Source organism: Aspergillus brunneoviolaceus (genome assembly GCF_003184695.1).
Source record: "Aspergillus brunneoviolaceus CBS 621.78 unplaced genomic scaffold BO95scaffold_87, whole genome shotgun sequence".
In the NCBI taxonomy this organism is placed as follows: Eukaryota; Fungi; Ascomycota; class Eurotiomycetes; order Eurotiales; family Aspergillaceae; genus Aspergillus; species Aspergillus brunneoviolaceus.
In genome coordinates this window covers 37,389-54,506 of record NW_020290817.1, presented here as the reverse complement: position 1 = coordinate 54,506, position 17,118 = coordinate 37,389, and the positions used below count along the sequence as shown (strand labels likewise).

The following is a 17,118-nucleotide window of genomic DNA, read 5'->3' as shown; positions in this document are numbered from 1 at the left end:
CGGACCCGTGGGGAAGGGGAAACGAAAAGCGAGGACAGTACGGGGCATGGGCTGATTTCTTCAGTTATATCTTTTACTCGATCTCATCGAGTCAGCGGGCCCCCGGAGATGATTAGATACTATCATACTAAGCGATATTGAGAGATATTGCCCCACCAGGCACCTTTGATTTTTTGCGGAGAAACCAGTGGAGAGGGATTAGTCTCGCTCCACTCGCGCTGATAACGCTCGCTGGCCAGGAATTAGAATTTGCTTACTCGACCGAATCGAGCAACGAAAAATGATATCGATCTACGATAATCAATTCATCAGTGGCACAGTGGCACAGTGGCACCGTAGGTTGGTTGGTAGGTTACTGGCACGGGTGCCTCAGCGCGCTCGGTGCTCCCGTTCCACCATCCATGGCGGGCGATAAGAAAGGCCCATGGCTGATGGATGGATGATCTTCGGCCCATCTGACCAATTTTCCCAATTCCTTATCTTGCGTCAAGGACGCGGAGGGGCGCAGAGTCGAATTGGTCCTTTTCGTCCCTTTTCGTCCCTTTTCGTCCCTTTTCGTCCTTTTTCATGTCATGATGGCGTACGGGGGAAAAGGCCACTATCAGGGGCCCTCTTGGCTCTGCTGATTGGCTTGCCGAGAGAATCAATGACGAGGGCGATGATACGGTACGTTCCGACTCAATTTATCTTGATAGCATCTGCTATATAAATTAAGGCATACTAAAACTATACAATGCTGCTATGGCTGCCAGGTTTAGCCTGTTCTTTATAACTTCCTTCTATCACCATCGCCTACCTCCCTGCCCTCCCATCTCCCATCAAGCAGGTTGAATCGCTCATCCGTCCATCCACTCATCGTCGAAAGAAAGGATCTGGAAAGGCTCTGGTCCCCCTAGGCTCGCTCCTTCCCCCGCCAATCTTGTATATACCTGTCGGCGTGGCGAGATTTCGACTAGGCTGGCTTAGCTCTAGCTTCTGAGTGCATTGCCTACTCCCTCTCAACATCGCTCATTCCGACTATCTCCACAGGCATGGAAACAACTCGTCTGCAACGATGGCTGAAGAAACTCGAGGTGTCCGCGAAGCCGGGACTGTCCAACACTCAGTTGATGTTGATGAACCATGATTTACAACCAGGTACGTTGGTCGATCTGTGGACGGGTCGCTGTTTGCGGCGTGATCCTCTCTCTCTGGCTCTCGCGCACGGACTGACCGTGATGGATTCGGATTCCTGCAGTTGAACATGAACGTCGACAATGGGGATGGTACAACTTCGTCGCCTTTTGGATAGCAGATTCTCTCAACATCGTGAGTACTACTGCGGGCATCTTCGCCGATCATGGCCTATCGCCCTTCCCGGCTGACCAAATCCGCTTGTTCGACTAGAATACCTGGATGATTTCCTCCTCGATGATTGTGGATGGCCTGTCATGGTGGCAGTCGTGGATATGTGTCTGGGTCGGGTACTTCATTGCCGCCTGTTTTGTGTGCTTGACGGGTCGCATTGGTGCCGTCTACCACATCTCCTTCCCTGTCGCCTGTCGCTCGAGTTTCGGTATCTGGGGGTCTTTCTGGCCCGTATTCAATCGAGCGGCCATGGCTGTCGTGTGGTACGGTGTCCAAGGCTACATTGGAGGTAAGGAAGTCCTGGCGCCGTTGCTACTCGAAACCAGCCGCAATGGCTTGATCGGAATATATCTGATGTGTAACAGGCGAGTGTGTCACCCTGATGATTCGATCCATATGGCCCAGCTACAACAATTTGCCCAACGGGATCCCTGCCAGTGCCGGCGTCGACACGAAGAACTTTCTGAGTTTCTTCCTGTTCTGGCTGCTATCGCTGCCCGCGCTCTGGTTCCCCGTGCACAAGATCCGTCATCTCTTCACCGTCAAGGCCATCTATTCGCCCATCGCTGCCATTGCGTTCTTCGCCTGGGCCATCTCCCGCGCCAACGGAATCGGCCCCATTGTCCACCAGCCCGCCTCGGTTCACGGCAGCGTGCTGGCCTGGGCCGTGGTGAAATCGATCATGAGCTGCCTGAGCAACTTCGCCACTTTGATCGTCAATGATCCGGATTTCTCCCGGTTCTCGCGGACACCGAAGGATGCGCTGTGGTCTCAACTGCTTACCATCCCGATCGGCTTCGGAATTACCTCATTCATCGGAATCATCGTTTCCTCGTCGTCGGCCGTTATCTTTGGCGGTGACTTTGTCTGGAACCCCCTGGATCTGCTGGGCAAGTTCTTGGACGGGGCAAGCTCTGCTGAGCGCTTCGGGGTCTTCATCATCTCGACGGGCTTTGCTCTGGCGCAACTGGGGACCAACATTTCCGCCAATTCGGTCTCTGCGGGTACCGATATGACGGCCCTGCTCCCTCGATACATCAACATCCGCCGAGGAAGCTATGTCTGCGCCGCGATCGGCTTGGCGATGTGTCCAGTATGATGATCCCTGTCATTATAAATTGTGCAGGGACTTTGACTAACCGAGCCTAGTGGAAACTCCAATCGTCGTCGAACCAGTTCACCACCTACCTGTCCGCCTACTCAGTCTTCCTATCCTCCATTGCGGGCCCCATCGTGTGCGACTACTACATCGTTCGCAAGGGCTATCTCCAAGTGAAGGACCTGTACAACGCGAGCCGCAGTTCCCCGTACCATTACATCTGTGGCTTTTCCTGGCACGCATACGCCTCGTACATTGCGGGCATTCTGGTCAACATTGTGGGCTTTGCCGGCGCTGTGGGCCGGGACGTGCCGGTTGGCGCCCAATACATATACAACATCAACTACTTTTCCGGGTTCGTCGTGTCGGCCGTGATGTACTATGCGCTGACCCGCTTCTTCCCCATCCCTGGCACCAGCGAAACGTGGCATGAGGTCAAGGTGGAAGGTGCGCTGTCGATCGCGGACGGCGAGGAGGTTGACGGCGAAGAGGAGAACACTGCGGGCAAGCCGATAGACTTTGCGTCGACTGTTGACCAGAAGCATCCAAAGTCGCGGGCATCCTCGCTTGTATGATGATTGATGATGAGACACGATTTCTTTTCTTATGATGATAACAGTGCACTAATTTGTTGCCTGATGATGAGCACCACCATTTTTGTAATTTGATACATACCCACACAAAATCATACACTTATCACTCGGTGGTTTTTGCCGGGATAATTTTGCATGCACATCCATGCTTGATTTCCTAATTTCCTATCCGGTGAGATACTTGTTGTACTGTACCTTGTAGCGATCAGATTTACTCCGAGTCCGCGGGTGGAGGCTGCCTGAGGACAGGCGGCTTCAACGAGCACGTGGAGGGGAAACACACCAAAGTATAGTTACTCCGCAGGTTCATACGCTTCTTCCTTTGTCTCGTTTCTCCGAGCTGACCTCCTAGAATACCGTGCAGTTGCGCAGTGACTGTCAGGTACTAGGTATATGGTACAAAGTCGGTGAGTGACTGCAGCCTTCCAACAGGCAAAGCATGTCAGGAAAAAGCAACCCCACGACCATCTCGTGATCACCCTCTCACTCTCCCAAGAGTTTCTTTCCGGACTGTTGTTGGTCTAGCATCTTATCCAGTCCGCTACCCCTCTCGTCATCGTCTGCCCTGGCTGGCTGGCTCACGACATCGTGGAAATTTACCTGACTTGATACGCTACGCGACGATGACTTCTGCCATCCGGCTCCTCGTCCAGTTCCTGCTGGCCGATCTTCTCGCCCACGTGCTGTATAGCTACTACTTCCACCCTCTGGCACGGTATCCGGGACCCTTTCTGGCGCATTTCACGAATATCTGGTATGTCTACATTCTCTTCTGGTTGCAATCTATAGAGATGGGCTGGGAGGGGGCCTGTGTTTGGCTGTGTTTGGCTGTGGGGAAACCCAACCTTGAAGATGTGTACCTACTCTGTGTACATCTCATATGTGTCTATGTGCACGCTGACTCCATATCCAAAAACCCCAGGAAATTCGCCAGCTTCCTTCGCGGCCAGCACCATCTCACCGAAGAGAAACTGCACCAGCGCTACGGCCCGATCGTCCGGGTCGCCCCGAACTGGCTCTCGTTCTCGCAGCTCCCGGCCTTCGAGGCCATCTACGGCTTCCACAAAGCCATCGAGAAGGACGACTTCTACACGTTCGGGGAGGGGCGCCGCCGCCGCCCCCAGCGCGACGTCAGCGTCTTCGCCGCGCAGTCGAACCTCGTCCACCGCCAGAAGCGCCGGAGGATGCTGGGGCCGGCGCTGACGCGCGCCCAGATCCGGCGCTACGAGCCGGTGATCGTGAGGCATGTCGCCGTGTTGGTTGGGCGGTTGGAGGAGCTGGAGCAGGAACAGGAGCAGGAACAGGAGCAAGTTGGACTTTCGGGAGAACTGAACGTGAAAGTGAACGTGGCCCCGCTCGTCCATCGCTTCACCCTGGACGTGATGCTGGACATCCTCTTTGGGCCGGCGGTGGGTCCCCACCCTTACACGGACAACGATGTCGCGGGCAACCTCGGCGCGAGCATTCGCTACGTGAGCAAGATGGTCTGGAGTTACTCGCTCTGGCCGCTGTTCGGGTGGCTGATGAATACCCGTCTGGCGGTGGCGTGTCTGCGCCGGCCGAGGTACAATGCCGATGGCGCGATGGTCGGGTTGAACGGGCTCATGCATCGTGGTGCGGCGGCGATTTTGATGGGTCCGGAGGTCTTTGCGGGGGAGAGGGATTCGCAGCCCGGGATTGTGAAGAGCTGGCTGCTGGGGGGGTTGGGTTCGTCGGCGGATGGTGTTGCAGATCATCATCATCATCAGAAGATGACGCCCGCTGAGGCCGTGTCGGAGGCCTTTAATTTGGTGTTTGCGGGCCCCGGCAGCATGGCGGCCGCGTTGACGGCCATTCTCTACCAGTTGGGCCTTCCGGAGGGTCACATCTGGCAGGAGAAGCTGCGCGCTGGCTTGGAGGGTGAGGCCCTTGAGGGCTCAACCTCGACGGATGCTTCTTCGCTGCCGTTGTCGTCGTCGTCGTCGCTCGAGTTACAGGCCGTCATCAAGGAGACCCTGCGCTTCCGCGCACCCTTTCCGACGGCGTTCCCGCGAGTGATCAGGTCGGGTGCGGAGATGGCCATCCCGGGCCTGTCCCATCCCCTGCCCGCTGGCACGACGGTCTCGGCCAGCACGTATGTGCTGGGTCGGTCGCGGGAGATCTGGGGCGATGATGCCGACCGATGGGTGCCGCAGCGCTGGTTGGGTTCGGGGAGCAGCGACGACGAAGAATCTCGCCGGCAACTGGACCGCCGGTTCGTCGCGTTCAGCAGAGGGCCCCGGGGCTGCAGTGGACGCGATCTGGCGTCGCTTATTCTTGCCAAGGCTGTGAGGGCGATCGTGCATCGGTGGAGATTCTCTGCTGCTGCGGCTGAACTGCGGGGCTCGAGCTTCCTGGAAATGCAGTATGACCAGTGCCTGCTCCGATTCGCACGGCGGTCGTCGTCCGATTGATCATCATGACGACGGTGGTAGTCGACGGTGGTGACTCAGATAGTATGTCGGAAACCCTTTTGGGATGCCGACGAAGAAGAAGGCTGAGTCGGAAGCTGAGCTGAGAGGCAAAAGGTGGTGGATGCGTTGTGATGATTCCGCTTTGGGACTCCGCGCTTCGTCCCCACCCGTTTACGAGTATATAATGGAGCTTCTTTGGAGCTCTTACTTTTGTCGATCGCTGGATTGAACCCACTCGACAACTTTTCTTCGAATTTTCCCCTTCTCCTTTCTTTTCTATCTCTCTACGTGTCTGAACAGTGCTGTTGAAGTCTTTTGTTTCCCACCAATCTTCCACAAGGGACTACAACGATGCTGTCCGGCGGCGCTCTGCCCCAGACTCTGGGCTCGATCACCGCGACCAAAATCAACGAACTCTCAAAGCAGCGCAATTTGTTCGAGCAACGAAGGAAAGAAATCGCAAAGGCCGCTGAAGACGCCCCCGATCTCCGCACCAAAACCCGAATTCTGTTGGAAGGGGTGACCAGACTCAAGGGCTATCCGAACATAGCCATCGACCGTCACGATCTGGACGCAGACCACTCCGCAGGCGGAGACACTTTCGTGAAAGACCTGTCCGAAGGCGCGGAGTACGCCAATATCCGACGCTTTCTCCTCCAGAGCCAGTATGACCCGTCCGTCTCGGAGCGCAGCCTCAAGGGCTGGATCGCCAAGCTGGAAAAGGAGCTTCAGTTTCTGCAGCTCCGACATGAGCACGCCTCCTTCTACAGTGATCTGGTGACGGAATGGCTGGGCGACCTCAACGGGGGGGAGTACGCCGCTCCGAGTGCAGCCGGCGCCGACGCTGGTGCCGACGAGAACAATGCGAGCTTCGAGAAGGTCGGGCGCGCAGAGATGCACGAACAGCGCGCCAGGTGGGAGTCCCTGGTCTTCACCGAGGCGGACATCGACGCAGCGGCGATCCGCACGTACCTGGACGGCATCTTCGGGACGTCGACGCAAACCCAGCAGGCGTTGAAGGGGCTCCGCGACAAGATCCGGTCCTTCGGCACCGAGTTCGCGTCCAAGAAGACCTGGTTCAAAGCGAAGGATCTCGCCTGGATCTCCAAGTCCCTGCTGAGCTCGGACCTGCTTACCAAGGAGAAGACGGCCATCCTGAAGGAGTTCATGCGCAACGACGCCGTCGCACAGGAAGTCGCCGACGTGCTCAACATGCGCCTCGGCGCCTTGGACACCTGGGCCTGGTCCGGGGAGGGGATCCCCGTTGAGATGCGCCGGCAGCTGAACGGCAAGTACCGCGTGTTTATGGATGAGGATCTGCTGGACAGCCTCATGTTCCAGTACCTCGGCGTGCGGTGGGCGGTGGCCCTGCGATCGGCCCTCGAGGAGTTCCTGGGATCTCCGGCCTGGAAGTCGCTGCGCGACGAGGTCTCGGAGGAGGAAGTCGTGCGGCGGTCGCGATTCAGGAGGGAGTCGGTGAGCCGGAGCTCCGGGGTCCAGTCGGTCCATGCCTTACGGAAGAACACGTTCAAGGAGCAGTACTTCATGACCTCGTTGCCCAGCTCGGTGAACGATACGTCCGACCCCTACGCCGAGGAGGAAGCCGACGACGTTGACGATGAGGAAGCGAAGAAGAAAAAGAACGGCATGGAGATCAAGCATTCGCTGCTCCATCTCCTCATCACCGAGTCCCTGGTCTACACCTCCCTGCATGGAGAGTTCACGGCCATCCGGTCGGACTTTGAATATTTCGGACCCTCGCTGGCCCACACCACCATCTCTACGGTGCTGGAATACTTCGGAGTCCCGCAGACCTGGCTGCACTTCTTCGACACCTTCCTCAAGGCCCCCATCTCGTTTGTCCAGGACGGCCCCACGGCCTCCGTGTCGGTCCGCCGACGCGGGGTGCCCATGAGCCATGCGCTGTCGGATTTCTTTGGCGAAGCGGTGCTCTTCTGCATGGACTTTGCCGTGAACCAGAGCACGGACGGCGGCTACCTGTACCGGCTCCACGATGACTTCTGGTTCTGGGGTCACGAAGACACCTGCGTCCAGGCGTGGCAGACGATGACCACCTTCGCCGGGGTGATGGGTCTTCGATTTAACGAGGAGAAGACCGGCACGACCAAGTTTGTTGCCAAGGACACGGTGCCACGGCCTCATGGACAACCACCAGCCCCCAAGACGAAGACCAGCGCATCGCCCAGCGCTCTGCTGCCCCAAGGGGACATCCGCTGGGGCTTCCTCAAGCTCGACCCGGAGGAAGGGCGCTTCATCATCGACCAGGCGCAGGTGGACAGCCACATCGACGAGCTCCAGCGGCAGCTTTCGTCCTGCAAGAGCATTTTCGCCTGGGTCCAGGCCTGGAACAGCTACTTCGGGCGCTTCTTCGCCAACAACTTCGCCACGCCGGCCATGTGCTTCGGCCGCCGCCACATCGACATGGCCATCGCGACCCTCAACCGCATCGAGCGGACCCTGTTCCCCGACAACGCCAGCGGCGTCACCGACTACCTGCGCCAGGAGATCGCCCACCGGTTCAACAACACGAAAGACCTCCCCGAGGGCTTCTTCTACTTCCCCGTCGAATTGGGGGGTATCGAGCTGCTGAACCCCTACATCCCCTTCCTCGCCATGCGCGAGAACATCAAGCAGAGCCCCGCCGCGCGGCTGCGCACGGCCTTCGTCGAGGACGAGGCCGAGTACCTGGAGGTCAAGGAGCGCTTCGTGAACGACGGGCCCGCCCTGGCGGGTGGTTCCAGCTGGAGCAACTACGGAGCAGCAGATTCATCCGAGGCCCCCTCGTCCTCCTCCGCCCTCGCGCTGGCAGAGTACACGCGGTATCCCGAGACCTACAGCCGGCCGCTGCTGCGGGCGTACGAGGACCTGATCCGCGTGCCGGAGGAGGAGAGCGTGGACCAGACGGCGCATTTCCAGCGCCATCAGATGGTGTTGGACGAAGGGATCGAGGAGGCGGCGAGCAAGCGCAAGATCATCTCGGGCGAGTGGTGGGCCATGTCGGCGTATTGGCGGTGGGTGGCGGAGCTGTACCACGAGGATATGACCGACCGCTATGGGAACCTGGCCGCCGTCAGCCGCGAGTATATGCCTTTGGGGGTGATTAAGACGCTGAAGGAGGGGAAGTTCCGGTGGCAGAGCTAGAGTTGTGTCTGGGAGGGAAAAGTCTATGTCTAGTGTTAATTATCTTCATCGATAGCTTGGTCTAACGCAGAAAATCATGAACTCTTTTTATAATGGGGATTCAACCCTTGTAGCCCGCCTTAAAATCATCGAGAAGTTTATGTAGCCGCTCGGTCTCCGCTACACCCCCAAAGATCGCGCCGTACGACCGCCGACAAAGCCTCAACACCTCCGCCCGGCTCAGACGGAAATGCTCCGCCGCGAGCCGATACTCGTTCGACACCGGACTACAGAAGAACCCGACATCATCCGTCTGCGCAGCGTCAGCACCACCGCAACGTAACCAACAACATCCACCCCCCGCCTCCCCCGAAAACAGACGAAGGGCAAAAGGATAAGTACTCACACACAACACCACCACGCACTGCCCGGTCCCGTCGGCCCACCACTCCCCAAAATGATGCTCCGCGAACCCGCCCGCCACCATGCCCGCGTGCACGTTACACGACAGACACAGCTCCAGCGCACATCCCTGTTGTTGGATGGCCTGCTTTATCGGGGCCGACACGTGGATCACGTGGCCCAGGCGATCCGGTTCGAAGTCGAGCAAGGTCCGCAACTCCTCCTCCTGTCTCCGGGGCTGGTGGGGGTTGGGGGCCACCTCGGCGAAATGCACCGTCACGCCTAGCCCCGCCGCTTTGGCGAGGGCGATGGCGGGCGCGTACAGCGCGATGTCGCCTTTCGTGGGGTTGCCGCAGATGTCGAGGCCGATTACTGCCCCCCCGGCTTTTTGAGGCTGGGTGCTAGGCCTCGTGCCGGGGGATGGGGAACGGTACTTGATGGCTAGCTGGACGACCTCCATCGCGTCCTGGGCGGTCATGGTGCCCCGGTCGATGGCGAGGATGAGGTTCGTCGTCATCGCTGCTTTCTTCGTGGAGGCTCCGCTTTCGCTGGGGAGCGTTGAGGCATTTGCGGGGGGCTGCTGCTGCTGCTGCAACCCAAACTCGGCGATTGTGTCAAGCACTGTGGTCAGGTACTCCTCCCGCGTGAACGACTGCGCCGGCGAGGCGCGCGGGATCGTCCGCAGTTCCAGGTAGACGACGCCGTCGGCGGCGAAGTCGGCCAGGGTGGACCGCGTGGCGGCCCGGATGTCGGAGAGGGTGGTCAGGAGGTGGTAGATTGTGTGGGAGAAGGTGGTGAAGAATCTGCTCTTTTGGAGGGCTTTTTAGTGTGTTTGTGTGTTCTCCTGGAGTTTTTGGGGGGGTGGGGGAGGTATGTTTGTAGGGGCTTGATGAAGTGGATGTGCACAATTCCACGCGGGCTTTGATATCGGGTTGGTGGAAGTGGCTTTCCCAGAGAGTAAAGGGAGGAGGGACACGCACGTCTGCAGAGAATAGTCCACTTTGCCGGGGGGCATCACTACCAGAGGATCTTCCAGGGTGAAGGTCTCCGGGGATTGGGCTTTCTTCTGAGCCCAGATCTCGTGGAGGCATTGTCGGCTTATGCTGCCGCTTAGGTGGGCGTGGAGCTGTAGGGTTGTAGGTTAGTGGATCTTCTTCTGGTTTGTTTGGGGGGAGGGGGAGTTGAATGTTGTGGGATTGTGAGGTGTGGGGGTTGGTGGTGGGGAGAAGAGAAGGGGAGAGGGTAGTTGAGGTTCCTCTGCACCAGAAAGGATTGCTTGACTTGCCTCGATCTTCGGGAGAGCTCGAGTGAACTCGTCATCTACTGGCTTGGAAAGGTCCATTGAAGATAGCCCCAATAGCTCAATTGCTCGAGATAGTCATTGGGTTGGGTTGTTGACGGGTTGATGGTGCGGGGCTGGAGCGTGCGGAGGCGGGGAGCAAAACACGGTTACACCAAAATTATATCGGACTGGCGGGAGAGCAGGTGACTTCAGCGACTACGATATTCTACAACTTTGAAGTTGTTCTGTTATGTGGAGAACCCCCAAGAACAGCTCTGATCGTGCTTCACCCGTATCAATGACTCTACGTTCAATCCATGAATTATACGCAGTACGATGGCTGATTGCAATTAAGTACTGAGCACTTACAAAGGCCGCCTTCGGTTTCAGATCTCCGACATAGGAGTCCTATCCAAAGGTATAGCCACTTGAAACTTCAAGACACCGCGGGTAGACAAGTGGCGCAGGAGACGCGCAATGCCCGGCCCAGTCGAAACGTGAAACCAATCGCGGGCATGAGATGCCCCAACTAGCGCGTGTCATTGGCGCCCTCATGAAAGCGGTTCAATGCGCATCTAACAGCATGGTATGCGGCGATTCGATGCAGGTAATGACCCTCCCGATGGCTTGAGACTCAATAGGACATAAGCTACTTCTGTCTGTGAGCCGTCTCGCTTAGGGATCTCCAAGGGGGCGGCGGTGTTATCCCGATCCCATCAGTCTAGTCGAATGACCAAAACCAGAGAAAGTAAGCAGGTCGATTGGACGTCCGTCAAGAAACCTACTTGCGGCATTAATGCCCTCTGTCGGTGGGTTTTCCTTGAATTCAGACCCCCTTGAGCCAGGGTCCATGGCATCACCCACGCCCACACGTGTTGATCACTGAATGGTCTATAGCTGGAAACCTGGCTTGCTGGACGCATAGGGCTTCGATGCCCTTGCGCAGACGTAGTGCGTCATATTATTGGCTAACCTGTGTCGGCATAGCTCTCCAGAACGTGTCCCACTCGAGTTAGTTTTGACGATTATATGAGGGATGGGAAACGCAATGCGCCCCAGAGCCTGGTTTCATATAAATGTGCGTCCCTTTTTGTTCCGGAGTGGCTTTTCATGCCGGCAAGGACTGAAGACTAGATGAGAATATCGGTAAGAGAAGAGACACAGAAGAAACTGACGACCACCCTGAGGACTCGGAGCTAGTGGCATGGCCGGCATCACCCGGCTGAAACTGGCAGAGTAAATGTATCTTCGGTAGCCCGGGTATACCGAGCCCCTCGATATGGCTAAGCCCCATGTCGAATCCGGAGCAGCGGATGGGATGGCAAAGAATGCTATGGTAGAGAAATTCCCGAAGCAGGCGAATGCATGCAAGAATCTAGAGCCACAGCCAACCGGATGATGTCTGTACGAAAGTGCAGGTAAGCATGACACGTGTCGAGAACTAGCTCTTCACCACGAAGGAATCGAGGGCCAGGAGCACTTGGGGAAGGCCAAAACGGTTAGCATTTCCCGTGTGCTGTGCAGTAGCACAGCGCGAACAAGGGCCGAATCTGATAAAGGACCGACCAGGATGGCAGCGCGCGCCGTCTGACTCGACGTTGCTTGTGGAGTTGCAGCAAGGCATCACTGGGCTTGGGAACCGTCCCACGTAGGGCTTTCCACACGCTCACGGGCTGATCGCTAAAAACGCCTCCCCAGACCACACGGTAATTACTGTAGTTGAAATGGGAAATCGACGGAACGGTCATGCTCCGTACGCTACTCCGTACCGCAGACCCACCGTCAATTCCCACACTACTTGACTGTCCACAGCTTCCAGTATCGTAGGTCTTGTTCTCGAAGGATTCGAGAAACCAGATGACCGGCCCAATCGTCCCTCAGAGGTTTCCACCTGGAACGCCCTACGTTATTTTTAGCCATTGATCATACTCGAGTCAGAAAGCAGTGTCAGTGGACTCCGAATACACCTAAGATTAAGAGTGAGATGTGGAAACGGGTGGGATTTGATCGGTGGCTCGGGTAGACCAAGCCATACCCGAAATGAAGGGCCCTTAGGCCCTGATGGCTCTCGTTTCAGACGCCTAGCGTATTCCGTTTGAGAAGGGCGGTTGCCCATACGGAGTACACTAGGAGGGGACAACGTCATTCGTGTCCGGATCGGCGACCTTCATGATGAACGTGATAGAGTATCCATTCCATGATGCTCCTATAGTTATTCAGTATGAATGGTCCCATCTAGAGAATAGACTTGAGGTGGTGAGAGAGACGTCGCACAGCTGCAACTACGGACCAGGAATAATTCAAGGAACGAAGAGATGACGAGAATCTCGCCAAGGTGACATCCTCGATTGCCTTATGTGCATTATCGGAATTCGGCAAGCATAAAGGGGGTTGGCGCTACTCAAGAGCTAAGACTTTTCATTGGCCGATGACAGCAGCATAGTTGGGCCTTGAGAATGTCGTTATGGCATAAGGTGGTCGACGTTCCATCATGATTCTCCGAAAGGAGGCTTTGTGTGTCGTAGTCGAGATCAGAATACATTATTGTGAACAGCACAACAATGAGTTGCCACCGCCTTCAGCCAGCCCTGTGCTGTCTGGGGTATGTGGTAGTATTCAGGACAAGGCCAGGGTAATCACCCTCATGCATAACTAAATAACCGAGAAACCAGTCAGCATTTGTTCATTGATGGAAGAAAAACGATTGAGAAAAGAGCTGCGCCAAGTCGCAGTGTCTCAGAACCAGTGTCTCCTTGTCTTTTGTCAGGCCGTAGGGCAACCCGATGGTGTCACGGTCCCTATTCGCGATCGATCAAGCGTGGAGTTGTACCTTGTATCCACCCGAGAATTCGTGGTAGCGAGTCTCTGTCTACCTACTCGTCTCCTCCAAACGAGGTCCGACCCAAGCAAGGGTAGTCAGCATGGATGGGCCCTCTTTTCCCTAGAGACAGGGGACGTCGAAAAGATGGCGAAGCCCCCGCGTCATCTTATGGCGACCGCAGAAATCTCTCGTAACTGACATGCGCTGGAGGGGAGAAAGGGGGTGAGGATGTTTGCTTGCTTGCATGGCGCGAGGGAGACCGATTCGACTTCCCCAGCAAGCCACAATTCATTCTTCGGCCGGCGCATCAAAGCTCAATGACGGCCTTGTTGGAATCAAGACTAGGGAAGGTACTCGCCGAATGATACTCTAGTACCCCGCAGCATAACCCAGCATGCTCCGTGCGGTTAGGTTATGATACGGGCGAGGATGGAAGAAGGTTGAAGCATCGAAGACGCATCGAAGAATCCCGGGCTGGACGAGGCCCAAGCTGAATTCCCGGCTTCTTCCTTTTGCCTTTTGCCTTTTGCCTTTTGCCTAAGGCACGCGCACACTTCTGCGGTAGTGCATGCGTGCTTATCTCTCTGCTGCTCGGTGGATGATTGAGTGCTCAAAAGGACACGCACTGGTACAGTACACGGTTCTCTTACTTTTACACGCAGGAGCGTTCATTGAATTCCACCCCACTAATGATACGATTCCATACTACCTTATTCATATAAGGCGACGATGGTTCAAGCCGATCATGCCTGCATGTCCTGTATGTATGAGTAGCAATGGAGGGGTTTCTGACTACACAGTATGGAAGAGCAAATAAGGTACGGCAAATGCTCCTATCGCCAAAGTCAAACTGAGATTGTCAAGAACAAAAATGCGGTGTAACTTAACGAGACAGGCAGCATGGTAAATTTTCACGACCCGCGCTCGTGGTAACTTCTGTACAGTACAGTACGCAATTACCAGGATGACGAAAGAAAAGCCCCCCAGTCCAGGAGGCGCAACGTTCCATCCAGTTGGGATGACGCTTGGCGGAGATTGAAGTGGACGAGGAAATCTCGGTCATTCCGAGCCAACACTTATCTTTTCCTCCTCTATCAGCCTACCTACTCATGTCATTATAGTAGGTAGGGTATTTGATAGAAGGTCTGACGAAGAGTTAAGTGTCGCTCAGATACTACGTATGTGGGCAATACCATGTTGATCCACCTGCCTTCTTTCTGTTACAGAATCTCGCATACGTCATCACTACCTTCAACAACTCGTCTCCGTCACAAAGGAGAATCGAAGGATAAGAGCCAACGAGGGGAAACAAAGAGGTCAAGCGATATTGGAGACAAATTGCAAGACGAGATTGAGATCCACTGGTAGCCTTCTCCGTGGGACTGTAGGGTTATGCGGCCGTTGACAGCAGCTGGTATCTAGGGAAACATACAGTACCGGTATAATTCGATACATACTGTTCTCTACCATCCCATGTATTCAATACATCTGCGGTACGCTAATTTCCAGAGACAAGCTTCCTTTCTGTGACAGCATCAAGTATGCTGGTTGAGTCTTCGAGATTCTTACCCGGTTTTTTGCCTGGTTGTCGAGTTGCCATACTTTTCTCATGGTCAGCCTTGAGAGGGCATTGTCGTATCAAGTGCAGTGCCAGATTATGCACCATAACAGGACTGCATGATGTCATGTCCGTTGTGATGGTGCACCAACCCTTCGATCTCGTTGGAGTGTAGATGTTCGCAGTCCAACTACGGGAGTTAATGTAGCAAGCAGAAGCAAGCAAGTTGAATCCTCGTCCTGATGCACCGCGGAGTGAGTATGCTTCAGTAGGCCCAAGCCCTAGCTCAACCTGGGATGAGAGGAGTAATAGCTAGTAGTCTTATGCATGGATGCTCTCATACGGAGGAGTGGGATTGAGCCCATGTCGGTAATCGTTGGGGACCGCTGGAGAAAGACCTCAGCCGCAATTGAAACACTACTCCGTACGTAGGCATAGAAACAGAGTTCTTCGCAGAGAAAAGAACATAGCGTAACCGTCCGCGGATAGGATGAATAACTCGATAACGGGGCGCTTTTAGGTAATCATAGGTCATCGAGCTGGTCATCAATGAGTTGAGGTCATCAATGAAAGTGCGAGAGTTGTGCTTTGTCAATTATACCGGTACGCATGTATACTTTTCCATAGTACGAGGATGATCGTAGCATGGGGGTGCTCGGGTGCAAGATCACGGCTGAAAGGAGGCCGCCATCGAAGACTTCCAATGGAACTTTTGGAAGCCTGTCAAGAGTGGGTCACCGCCGTTTGGGGGCCGAAACCCCGCGATTAGATTAAAGAAGCTGACAGAGCCCCTCCTCCCCCATCAAGTACGTAGTGAGGGACTGAGCCCTGCGAGTGAGTGCTTGCCTGAAATGTGCATGTCGCCCAGTTCAGACCGTAGCGATGCAACCTGTGCAGTGGATAGATACTAAGTCAACTCGCGAAAAGCATTGTCTTCATCCAATCAAAATTGCATGATCTCAACACGTGCGGCCAGTTTTAGTAGGATATCATGCTCTAGAGATACTAATCATGCACAACGTAGCCATCCTTGGTCCTTTTGGATGATCGCTAGCTTGGCTGATACAAACCCAGTGTAACGGGAGTCTTTTCCTCGAACGACAGGTCTCCCGACAAGAAAGAAAAGCGAGCCATATGGTCACGGGTTGGAAGATGCCAAACCTTGTCTACCTAACTACCGACTTCGTGGCACGCCAGAGCGCAGTCAAATGGTGCTCGTATGCCAGCCCGCCTGCAGCCCCTCCTCTTCTGCTCCTTGCTTGGGAGAATTAGCACAACAAAACGAGCCAATTCGTGTTCTCGACTGCCAGATTTTAGTTTCGACCGGAGCAATGGCCTGATCCCTGGACGCGGTTCGGTAGGTCAAGATAAAATCCAGAGAAACGGGAGCGGTCAGACATCACTGACGCACGCGAGACGGCGGCAACCTAAACATGAAAACTTGTCTGAGTACACTGTGATCAACATCTTCTTATGCGAGAACTAAGGTAGTATACCCATAGAAAAAGGCTCCTTCCTGCTTATCACATCCCAATGCTGAAGTGAATGCCCGCCGTCCTGCCGCTCTCGAAGATTATGCAAACAAAGTCTGAATTGTACTAGCATATAACTTATCATGGGTGTATATCACCGGCTGTTCACGGCGATAAGCCATCACGTACTCTACTTTACCTATCTATGCATGCAAAACCAACCCCATTGGTATCGCCATCTCTTCGCAGGCAGATACTGTTCCTTGCGTCATAACAGGGCTGAGATCTGTCGAGAAGCTTTAATCCAGTATTGTCCGTGGCATACGACTATCGCAGGAACGTCTTTTCATTATTTTTTTCCCGCTACAAGCGCGATGTTGAACACGCACAGAGCTCTGATATGAAGCTAGCAAATGACCTGTCCGGTCTCATGGCGTGCTAGATCGTGAGGCTCCTTTTGGCTAGTCCGTCCTGTACTTCGTTTGCGTTGGGGTCGCACATAGTCATGCGCAACGCAAGATCCAACCCTGGCCTACCTAGATCACAGTGGATTTGAAGAAACCAACAGCACAGAGTCAATGAGAAAGCAAGACATGATTGTCATCGGTGCCGGTTCTGTGGGTGAGTGAACATGCATTTCCACGATCAACGGCGATGAACTGTTGTCGCTCCCGATCGACGGGAGACCTGAAGAAAGCTCAGTCGATCACCCCGCATTTACTGCAACGGGGTTAAGCAGAATTTACTTCCAGACAGTCCTCGTCTCCTGTCCCCTGTAGCAGATTCACTAACTCCACCCAAGATTAATGGTTCTAATGGTTGTTGGTGTCTTTCCCAAGCAACAATGTCATTCTCTACAGCCCCTTCATTCATACCACAAAGTACCCCAGAGCAAGGTGCCATAAGAGATGAAGTCTGCCTGCAGATCGTGAGTTACCAGCCACAACCGAAAGAAGCACGTGATAGAATGT

At 55.1% G+C, this 17,118-nt stretch overlaps 5 protein-coding genes across 5 annotated transcripts; 4 read left to right on the top strand and 1 right to left on the bottom strand.

Annotated features, from left to right (window-relative positions):
• Positions 1-283: 283 nt before the first annotated feature.
• BO95DRAFT_279164 (uncharacterized protein) lies at positions 284-931 on the top strand. The gene is made up of 2 exons (XM_025581633.1): positions 284-666; positions 753-931. Exons 1-2 carry the CDS (start codon positions 425-427, stop codon positions 829-831), a joined length of 321 nt encoding a protein of 106 aa, XP_025437494.1. The 5' UTR covers positions 284-424; the 3' UTR covers positions 832-931.
• Positions 932-1,031: 100 nt separating this feature from the next.
• On the top strand, positions 1,032-3,021 carry BO95DRAFT_456942 (nucleobase cation symporter-1 family protein; the record flags this gene model as incomplete). Its single annotated transcript, XM_025588445.1, has 5 exons — positions 1,032-1,137; positions 1,238-1,308; positions 1,387-1,636; positions 1,713-2,440; positions 2,497-3,021. 5 exons carry the CDS (start codon positions 1,032-1,034, stop codon positions 3,019-3,021), a joined length of 1,680 nt encoding a protein of 559 aa, XP_025437493.1.
• Positions 3,022-3,662: 641 nt separating this feature from the next.
• On the top strand, positions 3,663-5,471 carry BO95DRAFT_456941 (putative cytochrome P450 pisatin demethylase; the record flags this gene model as incomplete). Its single annotated transcript, XM_025588444.1, has 2 exons — positions 3,663-3,793; positions 3,962-5,471. 2 exons carry the CDS (start codon positions 3,663-3,665, stop codon positions 5,469-5,471), a joined length of 1,641 nt encoding a protein of 546 aa, XP_025437492.1.
• On the top strand, positions 5,428-8,727 carry BO95DRAFT_447342 (uncharacterized protein). The gene has a single exon (XM_025587598.1). It carries the CDS (start codon positions 5,823-5,825, stop codon positions 8,631-8,633), a length of 2,811 nt encoding a protein of 936 aa, XP_025437491.1. The 5' UTR covers positions 5,428-5,822; the 3' UTR covers positions 8,634-8,727.
• Positions 8,728-8,733: 6 nt separating this feature from the next.
• BO95DRAFT_476818 (putative adenosine deaminase) lies at positions 8,734-10,597 on the bottom strand (the record flags this gene model as incomplete). Its single annotated transcript, XM_025589952.1, has 4 exons — positions 10,300-10,597; positions 9,995-10,140; positions 9,019-9,817; positions 8,734-8,925 (listed from the first exon to the last, which is right to left on the bottom strand). The coding sequence occupies exons 1-4, from the start codon at positions 10,354-10,356 to the stop codon at positions 8,734-8,736; spliced, it is 1,194 nt and encodes a 397-aa protein (XP_025437490.1). The 5' UTR covers positions 10,357-10,597.
• Positions 10,598-17,118: the final 6,521 nt, after the last annotated feature.

Excerpts from the sequence above, each read along its gene's own strand:
- BO95DRAFT_279164 (XM_025581633.1), top strand. The coding sequence starts at position 425 with ATGGCTGATGGATGGATGATCTTCGGCCCATCTGACCAATTTTCCCAA. Across the intron at positions 667-752 it reads ATGACGAGGGCGATGATACG|GTTTAGCCTGTTCTTTATAA; the intron begins GTACGTTCCGAC and ends TATGGCTGCCAG.
- BO95DRAFT_447342 (XM_025587598.1), top strand. The coding sequence starts at position 5,823 with ATGCTGTCCGGCGGCGCTCTGCCCCAGACTCTGGGCTCGATCACCGCG.